General features: G+C 37.6%; 1 protein-coding gene across 1 annotated transcript; it reads left to right on the top strand.

The window, feature by feature from the left end:
- Positions 1-4,624: 4,624 nt before the first annotated feature.
- Positions 4,625-10,366, top strand: LOC138872070 (uncharacterized). The gene is made up of 2 exons (XM_070150043.1): positions 4,625-4,766; positions 9,558-10,366. The coding sequence occupies exons 1-2, from the start codon at positions 4,625-4,627 to the stop codon at positions 10,364-10,366; spliced, it is 951 nt and encodes a 316-aa protein (XP_070006144.1).
- The last annotated feature ends 5,290 nt before the right edge of the window (positions 10,367-15,656 follow it).

The following is a 15,656-nucleotide window of genomic DNA, read 5'->3' as shown; positions in this document are numbered from 1 at the left end:
TGTCTTATCATCTCTGGTAGCATGTGTCCTCACCATCTGTTAGAGAATGGAAGACAGAGGTTTAGGATTGTGATGTCAAAATCTCGCACGACAGGGAAATCAAATGAAGTGGAATTTTCCTAATGGTTACATAGCCTCCCGTAGATAATTACAGATGTCTCCTTACCGATCCGCAAGACTCTAATAAACCGGCTTATGATTCATGACTCCTATGAACCTAGAGCTTTGATACCAACTTGTCCCGACCCGGTTCGCCCTGTGTGAACCATCGCAATGGCACCTAGTCTCTACGACTAGGTAAGCTTAGAATGCGGAAAAAAATAACCCAAACTTGCAGAATAAAAGAAAAAAAAAACAGTTTAAAACAGAAATAGAGAAATGAAACAAGGTTTTAAAGGTGCCTCTTGGCATACACATCATTTAACTTCTCAAAACCAATACATACTCTCAAAACCCGGAAACCCATGAATCACAAGCTACGAAACATAGTAAAATGCTCTAACTCCGGAATGTCTACAACAACAGTAAAGATAGAAAGGCTATCACTACAAGATAGAATAAAGAGAGAGACTCCTCGGTTGGCGGACGCGGCAGATGTACCTCGAAGTCTCCGAAAGATCGCCTTGCCTCAACAATGGTAGGCCTAAGTAGAGGTACCTAGATCTGCACATGAAAAACATGCGCAGAAAGAGCATGAGTACACAACAGTGGTACTCAGTAAGTGCCAAGCCTAACCTCGGTCGGGTAGTGACGAGGAAGGTCAGGGCCCTACTGATATAAAATAAATAATAAGATGATAGGATAAGATAAGCAGTACAGTTGAAAACTAAAGATAAGAATTTAATATAGGAAAACAAGGAATTCAGTAACGGAAACAGAGGCGAAACAATCACAAGGAAATAACCGAGGATCTCTCAGTATCCCGAAGATCTCTTAGTACCCTCAATATATGCCAGGGATCTCATGATATCCTAAGGATCTCTTGGTATCCTTAATGTGTAATAGGGATATCTTGGTATCCTTAATATATGTTAGGGATTCTTGGTATCCCGAGGATCTCTTGGTATCCTCAATGTATGATAGGGATCTCTTGGTATCCCGAGGATCTCTTGGTATATTAATGTATGATAGGGATCTCTTGGTATCCCGAGGATCTCTTGGTATCCTCAATGTATGATAGGGACCTCTTGGTATCCCGAGGACTTCTTGGTATCCTCGTTATACGTGCTGGGTATCTCTCGGTATCTCGCACTTCAGCTTAAATCGTAAATGCGTGCAGGGGATATCCCGGGATGCCGTCCCGTAGTCCCAAAGTAAAACACACAACAATGGCACAAGGAATACTCAAATACACTCAACTCCATAACAAGGTAACACAGACAGTTCTAACCTAGCATGCTTCATGTAATACAAATAAGGCAGTTAAAGCAAATAAAGCAATTAAGTCAATTAGACATGCTTCTCTAACTAACAACAAGTTTAAAAGTACAAGTAGAATAAATAGAAAGGGAAAACACAATTAAAGTTACTTAATGAAAACCGGATTTTTAACAATTAGCACAAGTACGCACTTGTCACCTCGCGTACAAGGCATTTCAATTATCACAATACCAATCCTAAGGGGAAAGTCCCCCACACAAGGTTAGACAAGTCACTTACCTCGAACCGGCTCAAAAATCAACATGAGACCATGTTCTTGCCATGAGTACTCGACTCCAAATGACCCAAATCTATTCAATTCAATTTCATAATGTAAATAACACTTCAAGTAACTGATTTTACAATTAAATTCTAAGCTAATACGCGAAATTAGGTAAAATGACCAAAACTTCCCTCAGGACCATGTCTCGGAATCGGGTAAAATTTACATTTTCAGAATCCTTATACTCTCACGAGTCTAACCATACCAATATTATCCAATTCCGATACCATTTGGTCCTTCAAATCATCATTTTACATTTTTGAAAGATTTCACAATTTCCTTCCCAAATTCCATCCCAAATTACGAATTAAATGATGAATTCAATGATAGATTCATGTACTCTAGCCAAATCTGAGTTAGAATCACTTACCCCGATGAATTTCTTGAAAAACATTCGAAAAATCGCCAAAATCTGAGCTCTCTAGGTCAAAATATGAAATAAAACCCTAAACCTTGTATTTATAATGCACCTCCCGGATTTTCACCACTGCTGACCGCACAAAAACCACCGCTGACCGCACAAAAATCAGTGCTGTCCACGGTGGATTTGACTGCAGTGATAGGCTTTAGTATTTTGGAAATAACTTTCTCTACAGATGTCTAAATTGTGATTTCTTTACCTTTCTTGAAACTAGACGCGAAGGGCTACAACTTTTGTTTTTGAATTATCTCAAAGTTCCCTGTAGATCAAAAGATATAAGCTTCCGAAATCAGACCAATGAAACTTTCCTCACCGCGGACCGCACTAGATTTTGTGCGGCCGCAAAGCCCCCACCGCGACAGCACAAAATCTTGTGCGGACCGCACTGGTGGGTTCAGAGGTCTGCAACTCCTCTGGACCTGCAACAACTATGATTTTTGGCCTAAAACATCCCGAAACCTACCCAGAACTCACCCGAGCCCCCGGGACTTCAAACCAAATGTACCAACATATCCCATGACATCATTCAAACTTGTTCAAAACATCGGAATGCTCACAACAACATCAAATCACCAATTTAACATAGGATTCAAGCCTAAGAACTCTTAAATTATGCTTTCGATCAAAAAGTCTATGAAATCTCGTCTGAATGACCTAAAATTTTGCAAGCACGTCACATTCAACACTACGGAGTTACTCCAACTTTTAGAATTCCATTCCGACCCTTAGATCAAAATCTTACTATCGGACCGGAAACTTCAAAAATTTGACTTTTGGCATTTCAATCCTAAGTTAGCTACAGAACTCCAAAACACAATCCGATCATGCCCCTAAGCCCGAAATCACCCAACGGAGCTAACGGAACTATCAGATTTTCATTCCGAGACTGTCTTCATACTGTTCCAACTACGGTTAACTTTACAACACTTAAGCTCTCATTTAGGGACCAAGTGTCCCAAAGCTCTCCTAAACTCAAAACCGAACATCCCGGCAAATCAAAATAGCAGAAATAAACTCGGGGAAAGCAGTTAATAGGGGATCAGGACATTAATTCTTAAGACGACTGGCCGGGTCGTCACAACCCAAATTAAGGCCGCCCAGGGCATCGATATCGCTAAGGGGAAAACTCCGTCCACGAGAAGCTCCAGGCCTAGGCCCTTTGGAACCAGCAACAACGGTCTTCTTGGAAGGGGCTGCACCACATCTGGCCAGGGACTCAGGGACCGTGTCCTCTCCCTCCTCGAAGTCCTCCGAAACATGGGCTCGAACCGAATCAGTTGTTCCCAACTCAGCGGCCCTCGGCATAGACACTTGGGGGGCATCCGTGCTCGACCTTTTCCTTTGTACCAAAGGGTTGTCGTCGTCATCGTCATCCTCATCCTTGTCATCGGAACCCGTTCCGAGAGCTGAAGATGAGACCTCAGCCTCAGATCGAGGCTTGCGAGACTTGGGTTTCTTTGATACGGGGAATCGACAGCTGGAGCCTTTTTCCTCTTCTTGCCCTCATCGGGCTTAGAGGACCCTCCCTCGCCGGCAGGAGGCAGTCTCATCTGCACTCTATCGCCAAGGCCTGCATAAACATGGCAATCAAAGTTTATTAGCACGGAGGGTATGGGGAAGAAATATAAAGCATGATAGAGGCGGCAAGAAGGAGTTTACCATGATTGTTGGCCACCCACCACATTTTAGCCAACTCAGGCCAAGAACGCTCGGGATAGGGGAACGAGGAATTTAATCCCTTAATCCAACCCAACAGGTCCGAAACAGATTCCGGATACCAAATGATGGCTGCATGAGCAAAGGGAAAGTTAGCTTTTTGAAAATAAAGTAAGAAGACAATAAAGCATACTCAAAGAAGAGGCACTTACGCTTCATGTTCCACTCATCCGGGAATGACATCTACCCAACCGGAATAATGTCCGAGGTCTTTACTCGGGCAAACCGGCTCATCCACCCCCGATCATTATGCTCATCAATACTCGAGGAAAAGGGTTTCAAAGATCGAGGCTGAAGCTTAATCAAGCCTCGAAAAAAGACGGGGGTTGTACAGCCTGATCAGATGATCAAGGGTAAAAGTCATACTCTTGGCTTTGCTGGAAAAGTAGCGAAGCATGTAAACTATCCTCTAGAAAGAGGGGTATATCTGGCCAAGTGTCACCCGGTACTTACAACAGAAGTCGAGAATGACCGGGTCTATAGCCGGAGAAGAAGGGTCCGAGGAGTCGACAAGGCCCAAGGTGAACGGGTATGTGTACACATAAAGAAAGCCGGCCTTATAGTCCGTTATGCTCTCTTTAGGGCTAGGAATCTCGATCAACACCTTTTTATCCCATTGGAAGTTCGCCCGCACTTTGTCTATATCTTTCATAACGCTAATGAACCGGGACACATGATCACATCGACCCGGCGTAGTTGAAGGTCTCTCAATGGAAAAATCCTTCATGCTATTGAACCCGTGGGTGTACACTGTTCGGCGGTAGTATCCACTTTGGGCTTACCCCATGGATTTATTCTTGGATGTTCGAGATGAAGAGGCAGCCTCATCTTTCCGAGGCACTGTCTTGGAGGTTCTGGCCATGGCAACCAAAAAGTTTCTTTTTCTCGAGAAGGGAAGCAAGGAATTAGGAACAAAAGAAAGGGGGCGTATAGGAAGATGAATTTGGCTCTGAAAGTTTGAAGGTATCACAAAAGTGTGGGTCATTAAATAATTGGGGTATTTATAGGAGCCGTATGGGCAACGAAAAAACCGAACCAAAAACGGTTCGTGGGCTTCTCGATAGTCATGCTGACGACGACCCTTGCACGACTTTTGGGTTATGTCATTTAATGCTGTGATAGGCTGACATTATGATGATAGTATCTAAGGAGTAGGAGTTCAAAACCGTTTTCTATCATTTTATTCTAGGAAATGTGGGGACTATCTGTATACGTCAAAAATCAGCGGTTCGATTTTACGGTCACCAAGGCACCTCGAGGAAACTGCCCCCGAAGGCTCGAAGCTTAGCTCGGGGCTCCAGCTTCGAGGGTTCTCAGTAATCTTCTTTGAGGTAGTGTAAGCAACGGTCGGCCTCGAGGCAGAGTAAATAAGTGGCATCAGTGGATCGGTGTGAGGTTTCCAAGGCACGTGACTAGAGCTCACAAAGCCTATTAGGCTAGTCTAAACCTGTACCATGGCTGTACCATCCTCTTATCTTTGTAATAAATGCATTTGTACTATATTGAGATACCCCTCCCCCATATATAAAGGGGATCCTTGTCATTTTGTAGGGGATCTGATGCTCAATATTAAATACACAAGAACATTCTCTCTGCTCTCTAACATATTATCTTGCTCTCATTACTCCCATTTATTGCTTATATTTGTTGTGTTCTATTTATTGTTCTTCATTTATTGCTTATCATTAATCATAAATAGCCACCATTGTAGCTCTCATAACTATTTGTCTTCCCTCGGTCGCTCTAAGCCGGCCATCCGACCTGACCTCGAGACCCTATACACGCCAGCTCGAGGCCCAGATCTCCAACCGTCTGGTTTAATTGTCACATCATTTTTAAGCTATAATTTTACCTTCTAATCTTTTTACTTAGTATTCATTGCCTAACAACTAGCATAAAAATAAATCACGTATTTTTAGAACCACAAAATCAAATTTAATTGTTATTACCATTTTCACGGTAAACAATCGTGAAATGTCTATTGGGGAAGAATAGAAGGATTTTTTAGGGGTTAGTCGATTCATGTCTCTACTTATTCAAGCAATATATACATTCAGAAATCAGGAATAAGTATCCAGCGTTAGCTGGTTGTTCATGTAGATAGCATTGTCACTATACTTTTTTTGTCTATTTTTATATCATGATTTAAACTAGCCAAGTAAAAACTGAAGTTAAAGAAATTGCTTTATAATGTACACTGTAGCAGTTTTATTCTTGGATGGACATAAGTTAACTATAAGTCTCTAACACTACTACTAGGTAAATGAAAAAAGTAACCAATACAAAGCGAATTTTAATTTATCAGCTAACAACGAGATAAGCAGAAAAGCAGAAAGGATATTTTCTAAAAGGGCTTTCCATGCATAATTTCGTCCAGTAGAAGATCGATTCAGGTTTTACATAAATGGTGAAGGGAGAGAGGACTCTTGCTCAAACACTTCATATAAATAGAAGGAGATACTTATGGGATTAATGAAGGATAGAAAATTTATTTTCAAAATCCGGATGCAAGAACTCAAATGCATATCGCTTGAGAAGATATGGAGCTGCCATTATGGTTTTAAATTCAAGATTCCAAAGAAATGAGGTCAACCTCTGAGTTGCTTTCTAGGGATGCGAGAGGGCGTTAATTCTTTGCAGATGAGCAGATAATTAATATGTATCCAAATATCTCCCGTGTTTTAGACATAAAATGTTAAAGGCAGTCTATCCAATATTGAACGTTATTTAGAAAAGACAATCTATTCAGTTGTGATGCTGTACTTAGGCAGTAATGCACACATAAATGCTCTTAAAATAAGTAAACTGGATAAAATAAGAGTCAAAGAGAAGATGGTGCAGTATGTATTATGAATAACAAACAATTATTCTAAATCATCTTAAAGTATACACATCTTATTTATACACATACTTGTGCAAATTGAGAAAAAAATAAAAGAAAATAATAAAGATTGAAACAAAATCTAGAGTTCAATCTACATAAACCGATACTGCCGAAATGTTTGAGGGTTTTCTCAATCACTTGGTGCTATCATTATTGACTCTCTTTTTTTATAAGGTAAAAACTACATGGTGCCATCATTATTGACTCTTATAATGGTCTGTGCAAGATAGATGAGAAACTTAGCAACTAGTGTTGCGATCAAAGGTACACGCAGTCGTTAAGTAATAGAGCAGTGAGTAGAGTATCGTTACCACAAAAATTTATATATGATTAACTTTTGACTGATTCAAACTCAAATAATATATCGATTCAAGAGATTTCTCACAAAATATGTAATTGATTAATTTACTACCAAAAAACTATCAAGCAATGAAATAACTAGAAATCAACAACAACACTTAGGCAATTTCGAATAACAATCAGTAGGAAAGGATATTATAGGGTCATTGTCTAGCTAACAATCATGTTGTCTTCTTGACTTAAAATGACGAATTGGTTTATCTAGATTGTTGATTGATAGAGTTGATACTACTCATAATAATCTATCGAGTCCTTCCTCGCCTATTTAGGCTAACTTAATACCTATATGTCTATGGAATTAAGATTAACAAGAAAGCATTTATACTTCCTGTATTTCAATCAAACAAGGCAATTAGGTATATTTATATCCTAATTGCAAATTTTCGTTCCTCGATGCCCGGGGTCAAGAACTTGCTCTATTTAATTCTATATACAATCTAGAATTCCCACTTTCGAGTTCAACTCTAGATTCGTAGATAGTATTTCACTATTAGCTACTCCGCAAAAATAATTAAAAATAGAATTAAATAAACAACCCAATATGATAAACTCAAACTCATCAAATTAAACTTCGAACATCACATTCATGTGGCACCCATGACCCCAGAATATTAGATTTCTTAGCCACTCATGTTCATACAATCATCAAAAATAATATTTTCAAAGATAAAATCAATGAATACTAGAATAAGAATGGAAGAATTGATCAAATTCATGCTCCCGAGTGTTCCGTACTTTTGCTTTCCTCTCAAAGTTTCGTCCTCCCCCAAAATCGTGTTTTCTGGTGTAACTATACTGTGTAGAAACAAACCCGGATGAAGCTACCCCTTTCCAAGCCAAAGTAGGAAACTACTCTACTGTTTTTGTACACCCGCACAGTGCCTAGCACCGCACCCCGCGACGTGGTTTTGGAGATTATCAGCGGGCATGTAATTTTTCCTGTCAAGTAAGTTTTTCACTGCCGCGTCGCGCCCTACGGCGCCCCATGTGGCGCGACAATGTTATTTTCTTAGAGTAAAATTGTTTCATCCTCTTTTGACATCCAGACTTGGTACAAGGCCTCCGAACATGATCCCGACTTAACTTATTGGGCTTTTACTCAGACTTCAAAGCTTCAAATTGATCGATTCAGCTCCAAATTAACTTTTTAGCTCAAAATCACATCCTGCAAGGCATAAAACACGTTCTAAGTGTAACTCACTATCATTTAAGATCAAACACACGTAAAATGCAGTAATTAGAGTGCAATACTATGGCTAAAACACGAGTTTCTAGCCTACCATCGAGTGATCGTAAAACTTTCTTTATTTTTGACTACTTATTATTATATATAATATCACCAAGTTTTATTACTTTATTCGTAATATACAATCCATTCATCATATTCACTATCAGCCTTCCGAAGAGTCCTTCGTGCGTACTTGAAATTACTAGAACGTTTTAGTCTTATTTTTTTAATGTTATTGCTAATTACTGTTGGGTTATTAAGTTAAATTTAGCTTAAAAGAGGGTGAATGGAAAATGGAGGGAAAATGAAATATATGAGTTTCATTTGAGATTCCCTCCTTGATGAAGGAACATTGTTCCATATTGGAAGAGGAAGAGATTTTTAATGAGTGCAATTGCTCTTCTTCTAGCTCTTAGAGAGTTGAGAAGAAGGCAAGCCCCGCGCCGTCGTCGTCGTCGCTCACTCGGCTTCGGCTTCGGATTCGAATTTGGTCAAATGATTGATTGATTAATTTTTTGGACCAAATTTATTTGTTAATAGTAAATATTAGTAGAAATGTTATTAAATATCCATTTTAATAATAGAATATTAATATTAAATCCAACTCCATTATTAGTTTTCCGTTTTTCAGTTTTGTAACTGAAAATTAACCTCCCTCTTCAATTTTCCCGGTTTATTGTTGAGTAAATAGCCATTTATGTTATGGCATTTATGCTATGACCGTTTTGCATAAACAGTCATTCTGAGAGTTGCACCTCTTCAGTTTTCAATTCAACATTGGCTATAAATACAATTCCATTCTCTCAGAATTTTCATACGATTTTCTGAGCTCTCCCACTTTCTTCTGCATACTTTTAACTTCAAAGAAAGCAATAGTAAGTGTGATTTGCTACCGAACTTTGTGTTCGTTGTACCACTATACCAGTGTGTAATTCGTTCTATCCTGGGAGGAAATAATCCATAACCTTGGGTACTAGGAGGGGATTAAATTCCTTAAGAAAACACTGTGAATTCAGTGGGCTCGGATTAACTTTTGTTTCATTTACATTTTTTGTTTATATGTTGTTTTATTTTTTCCAGAAATAGTTTACAAATACAATTTACTAACAGCTTAAGGAATTTAATTTATATTCTGTATTTGTGTTATATTCACTAACTCTGGAGATTAAAACCTTTGTGATTTTCTACTACATTGGAGATTAAAATCTACATGATTTTAACGTTTGCTTGTGTTATTCTTTTACAGAAATGACTAATGATAACGGAAACCAAGTTGTTCCGATGGTGACTGCCAATGCGTCAACAAGCCAAACACCGGCATTGGCACCGGCGGAGAAACCCAAAAAAATTTCCGGGTTAGATTTCAAGCAGTGGCAGCAGAAGATATTTTTCTACTTGACTACTTTAAGTCTGCAGAAGTTCATTAAGGAAGTTGTTTCTGTTCTGCCCGAAGAAACTCCAGAGAATGAACGCTTTCTCGTGATTGAGGCGTGGAAGCATTCTGATTTTCTATGCAAGAGTTATGTTCTTAGTGGACTGGAGGACGATTTGTATAATGTCTACAGTGGCGTGGAGACGTCAAAAGAATTGTGGATTGCACTTGAAAAAAAATACAAAACTGAAGATGCCGAGTTAAAGAAATTCATTGCCGCTAAGTTTTTGGACTACAAAATGGTAGATAGCAAGTCTATTATTACCCAAGTCAAGGAATTGCAAGTGATTATTCATGATCTCCTTGCTGAAGGTATAAATCGATTTAATACTGATGTTAAAAGTAGTAATTTTAGTATTTTTATTAACAGAATTTTCATTGAAAGTCTTATCATCAATGAAACATTCAAAGTAGCAGTGATGATTGAGAAGTTGCCTCATTTATGGAAGGACTTCAAAATCTACTTGAAACACAAACACAAGGAGATGTCGCTTGAAGATCTCATTGTTCAGTTCAGAATCGAAGAGAACAATAAAGCTGCTAAAAAGAGAGGCCGTGAAAACTCAACAATAATGGGAGCAAACATTATTGAGGATACTTCTCAAAATAAGAGAAAGAGGTAGGAGTATTCTGGACCGAAAAGCAACCCAAGCAAGAAGTGGTTCAACGAAAATTGCTACAACTGTGGGAAAGCTGCACACAAATCTACGGAGTGCCGTGCTCCGAAGAAAGATAAGAAGAAAGGTCAAGCAAACATGGTTGAAAAGAATGAAGATGTTGATGACTTGTGTGATATGCTTTCTGAATGCAACCTGGTGGGAAATCCTAAGGAGTGGTGGATTGATTCTGGAGCCACTTGCCATGTTTGTACTGTTTGGGAAGCTTTTACTACATATGCTCCTGTTGGACCCGAAGAGACGCTTTCTATGAGAAATGCTACAACGGCCAAGTTGAAGAATGTGGGAAGATCTTGCTGAAAATGACTTCTAGCAAGATGGTGACTTTGAACAACATCCTTCATGTTCCCGAGATTAGGAAGAATTTAGTCTCTGTTGGACTTCTTTTTAAGAACAATTTTAAGTGTGTTTTTGTATCCAATAAGGTTGTAATAAGTAAGAACGAAATATTTGTAGGAAAAAAGTTATCTCAGTGAGGGCCTTTTCAAGCTGAATGTAATGGTTGTTGAAAATAATAATAAAATTTCAGCTTCGTCTTACTTACTTGAGTCAAATGAATTATGGCATATACGTTATGGGTCATGTCAATTATAAAACCTTGCGAAAAATAATTAACTTGGAAGTATTGCCTAAGTTTGAATGCAACAAATCAAAATGTCAAATATATGTGGAATCTAAGTGTGATAAATATCCTTATAAGTTAGTTGAAAGGAATTCAGATCCTTTAGACTTAATTCACATAGATATTTGCGATATGAAGTCAATACCATCTCGCGGTGAAAAGAAGTAATTCATAACTTTTATTGACGATAGTACTCGATATTGCTATGTTTACTTACTTAATAGTAAAGATGAAGCAATAGACGCATTCAAGCAATACAAAAATGAAGCTGAAACGTAAATTAACAAGAAAATCAAAATGATAAGAAGTGATAGGGGTGGTGAATATGAATATCTTTTTGAACAAATATGTTTAGAATATGGAATTATTCATCAAACAACGACCCCTTACACTCCCCAATCCAATGTGATTGTGGAAAGAAAGAATCGTTCATTAAAGTAGATGATGGACGCATTGTTGATAAGTTCTGGTTTGCCGCAGAACTTGTGGGGAGAAACCGTTCTTACGGCTAACTGAATACTAAATCGAGTATCCCATAGCAAAACACTATCCATTCCATATGAAAAATAGAAAGGAAGGAAGCCCAACTTGAATTATTTTAAAGTGTGGGAGTGTTGGGCAAAAGTGCAAGTTCCTAAACCCAAAAGGGTAAAAATAGTACCAAAAACTGTTGATTGTATTTTGATAGGATATGCGACCAATAGTAAAGCATATCGATTTATGGTTTATAAATCAGAAAATCCCAACATTCATAATAATACAGTTATAGAATCAGGTAATGCTGAATTCTTTGAAAATATATATCTGTATAAAAAGAAATGTGAGTCGATTGGTGAAGGATCTAAATGAACTTGGGAAGAAACAAAAGAAAGTACATTTAATCAGGAGGATCCAAGACATAGTAAATGTCAAAGAACGTCTACTTCATTTGGACCATATTTTATGACTTTCTTATTGGAAAATGAGCCTCGAACATTTAAAGAAGCCATGTTTTCTTCAAAATTTTTATTTTGAAAAGAGGCAGTCAATAGTGAAATAGTATTCATATTGAACAACCATACATGAGAATTGGTTGATCTTCCTCCTGGAAATAAACCGTTGGGCTCTAAATGGATCTTTAAGAGGAAAATGAAGGATGATGACACTATTGACAAATATAAGGCAAGACTTGTGGTCAAAGAGTATAGATAACGAGAAGGTCTTGACTATTTTGATACATACTCTCCAGTTACAAGAATTACGTACATACGGATATCAATAGCATTAGATGCAGTGTATAGTCTTGAAATTCATCAAATAGACGTTAAGACAGTCTTCTTGAATGGAGATTTGGAGGAAGAAATCTACATGGAACAACCTGAAGGGTTTGTAGTTCCAGATAAAGAAAAGAAGGTATGTAGACTTGTTAAGTCCCTTTACAGACTAAAACAAGCATCCAAACAATGACATGCGAAATTTGACCAAACAATGTTGTCAAATGATTTTAATATAAATGAATGTGATAAATGTGTGTACATTAAAAATGTTCCAAATCACATAGTCATTGTTTGCCTATATGTGGATGATATGCTGATAATGAGTAATTACAATTCCAACATAAATGCTACTAAGCGTATGCTAACTAGCAAGTTTGATATGAAGGACTTGGGAGTTGCTGATTTAATTCTGGGGATTAAGATCCATAAGGCTCCTCAAGGTCTGACATTGTCACAATCTCATTATATTAAGATAGTACTTGAAAAATTCAAGCACTTAAGGTTTAAAGTTGCAAAGACTCCAATTGACGTAACCTTGCATTAGCAAAGAATAAAGGCCAAAGCATATCACAATTGGATTATGCTCGTGTGTTGGTATGCTTAATGTATATCATGAATTGTACACGACCAGATATAGCTTGTTCTATAAGTAAATTAAGTCGATACTCGAGCAATCCAAGTTAATCTCATTGGATGGCAATGAAACGAGTTTTGGGATATTTAGAACATACTCAGGGCTTTGCTTTGCACTAATATCCTACGGTGATTGAGGGATACTAAGATTCAAATTGGATCACCGGTTCAAATGATTCCACGTCCACAAGTGGATATGTATTCACTATTGGTGGAGGAGCGATATCTTGGAAGCCGTCCAAACAAACTTGTGTTGCCCCCTCTACAATGGAGGTTAAATTCATAGCCTTAGATAAAGCCGGTGAAGAAGCTGAATGGATCCGGAATTTCTTGGAAGACATTCAATTTTGGCCCAAACCGTTGGCACCAATATGCATACATTGCGATAGTCAAGCTGCAATTGGAAGGGCTGGGAGCGTTATGTATAACGGTAAATCTCATCATATACGACAAAGACATAAAACCGTCAGGAAATTACTCTCTAAAGGAATTATCACGATTGACTATGTAAAGTCAAGTGATAATGTGTCAGATCCACTTACAAAAGGCCTAACTAGAGAGGTAGTTGAGAAATCATCAAGGGGAATGAGACTATGGCCGAGAACAAGTTATTGTGGCGGTAACTCTACCTAGAATACTGGAGATCCCAAGATCTAGGTTCAAGGAGATCAAACAAAGTCATTAATGATGGTTCAACATTGTCAACTAAAATTTTGGTCCATTCTCGTGATGAGACAATGTTTAGTACCAAGGATAAAGCATTAAGGCTTTTTAATGATTTTTAAATTTGATACCGAGTATATCAAATAGTGTATCTATGGAATGACACGTTTAAGAATCACGTATGTAAGTGTGAAGTGTTAGCCACTTCAAAGAGAATTTTGTAAGGCCAGTTCTCTATGCACTTATGAAACCAAGCGGTGTTCATAGCTGAAACGAACACAACAATGAGAACAAAAGACTGTTAAAGGTTAGTTGTGTGACTTATGGTTATCTAGGCATACACCAAAGTTTGACAGTTCAAAGATATCAAATCTACCAATTGACCGAGTATATCCGACATAAGTTCACTACAGAAAGTTCAAAGGGAAACTTACTTATCTAGATGCAATTAATCTTTGCTTGCAAATCACACAGTTTTTCATGCATATTTCTGTGATATAACCATTCCCCATTTATGTGGGGGATTGTTGGGTTGTTAAGCTTAATATAGCTTAAAAGAGGGTGAATGGGAAATGGAAGGAAAATGAAATATTTGAGTTTCATTTGAGATTCCCTCCTTGATGAAGGAACATTGTCTCATATTGGAAGAGGATAAGGTTTTTAATGGGTATATAACCAATTGCTCTTCTTCTAGCTCTGAAAGAGTTGAGAAGAAGGCAAGTCTCGCGCCGTCGTCGCTCGCCCGGCTCGGCTTCGGCTTCGGATTTGGTCAAATGATTGATTGATTAATTTTTTGGACCACATTTATTTGTTAATAGTAAATATTAACAAAAATGTTATTAAATATCCGTTTTAATAACAGAATATTAATATTAAATCCAACAATGTTAATATTAAATCCAATAATGTTAATATTAAATCCAATTCCGTTATTAGTTTTCTGTTTTTCAGTTTTGTAACTGAAAATTAACCTCCCACTTCAATTTTTCCGGTTTATTGTTGAGTAAATAGTCATTTATGTTATGACATTTATGCTATGGCCATTTTGCATAAACAACCATTCTGAAGCGTTGTACCTCTTCAGTTTTCAGCCTAACATTGGCTATAAATACAAGTTCATTCTCTCAGAATTTCCACATAATTTTCTGAATTCTCCTCCTTTCTTCTGCATACTTTTAACTTCAAAGAAAGCAACAGTAAGTGTGATTTGTTACCAAACTTTGTGTTCGCTGAAACACTGAGGTTTGAAGTACCACTACACCAGTGTGTAATTCGTTCTATCCTTGGAGGAAATAATCCATAACCTTGGGTACTAGGAGGAGATTAAATTCCTTAAGGAAACACTATGAATTCTGTGAGCTCGGATTAACTTTTGTTTTGTTTGCATTTTCTGTTTATATGTTATTTTACCTTTTCGAGAATTAGTTTACAAATATAGTTTACTAACAACTACTACCAGAGCATCGTTTTTTTCCCTTTAGATGGTAAGTATTTTCTTATGCAGATAGGTTTCTTCTTTACTAATCATTCTATTTCAATCAATTGGGGTATGAACATTTTGAAAGTACATGTAGACGAGCCGAAGACATTTCTGATCAGCACTGTACATGTTATATGAAAAGAAAAAGGTTTTGTTTTTATTTTTCTTTAAATTATTCTTGCTTTTCTGATTAAATTCAGCATATAGCTTAGACAGTGTGAAAAAAATTGTGTGATACAAGTCATCTTAGTTCTTCTGTTTCTGCCGAAGCCAATTTACCACTTCTTTCAGTGAATTCGGTTTGGTAGTTTCAAATACTTCTAGCAATTTTGCAATACAACAAAAAATAGTTATGTATCTGAGTAGCATGGCATCTTAGACCTGCTTATTTGTTGATGGCAAATTAAAATATTATGCCCTGTTACAAGTTACGACAAATGATTGTATTTCAGCATATGCATGCAGAGTGTTGATTGCTTTGCAAACTCAAGAAATGTTCTTATCTAGATGAATTATGATTTTTTTATCTCTTATCATTATCACTTACTCAACCTAGAAGCTATTGTTCGAGAAGGAAAACAC

This window comes from Nicotiana sylvestris, chromosome 1 (assembly GCF_000393655.2).
Source record: "Nicotiana sylvestris chromosome 1, ASM39365v2, whole genome shotgun sequence".
In the NCBI taxonomy this organism is placed as follows: Eukaryota; Viridiplantae; Streptophyta; class Magnoliopsida; order Solanales; family Solanaceae; genus Nicotiana; species Nicotiana sylvestris.
The sequence above is the reverse complement of the archived record's forward strand: the minus strand, read 5'-3'. Positions and strand labels throughout refer to the sequence as shown.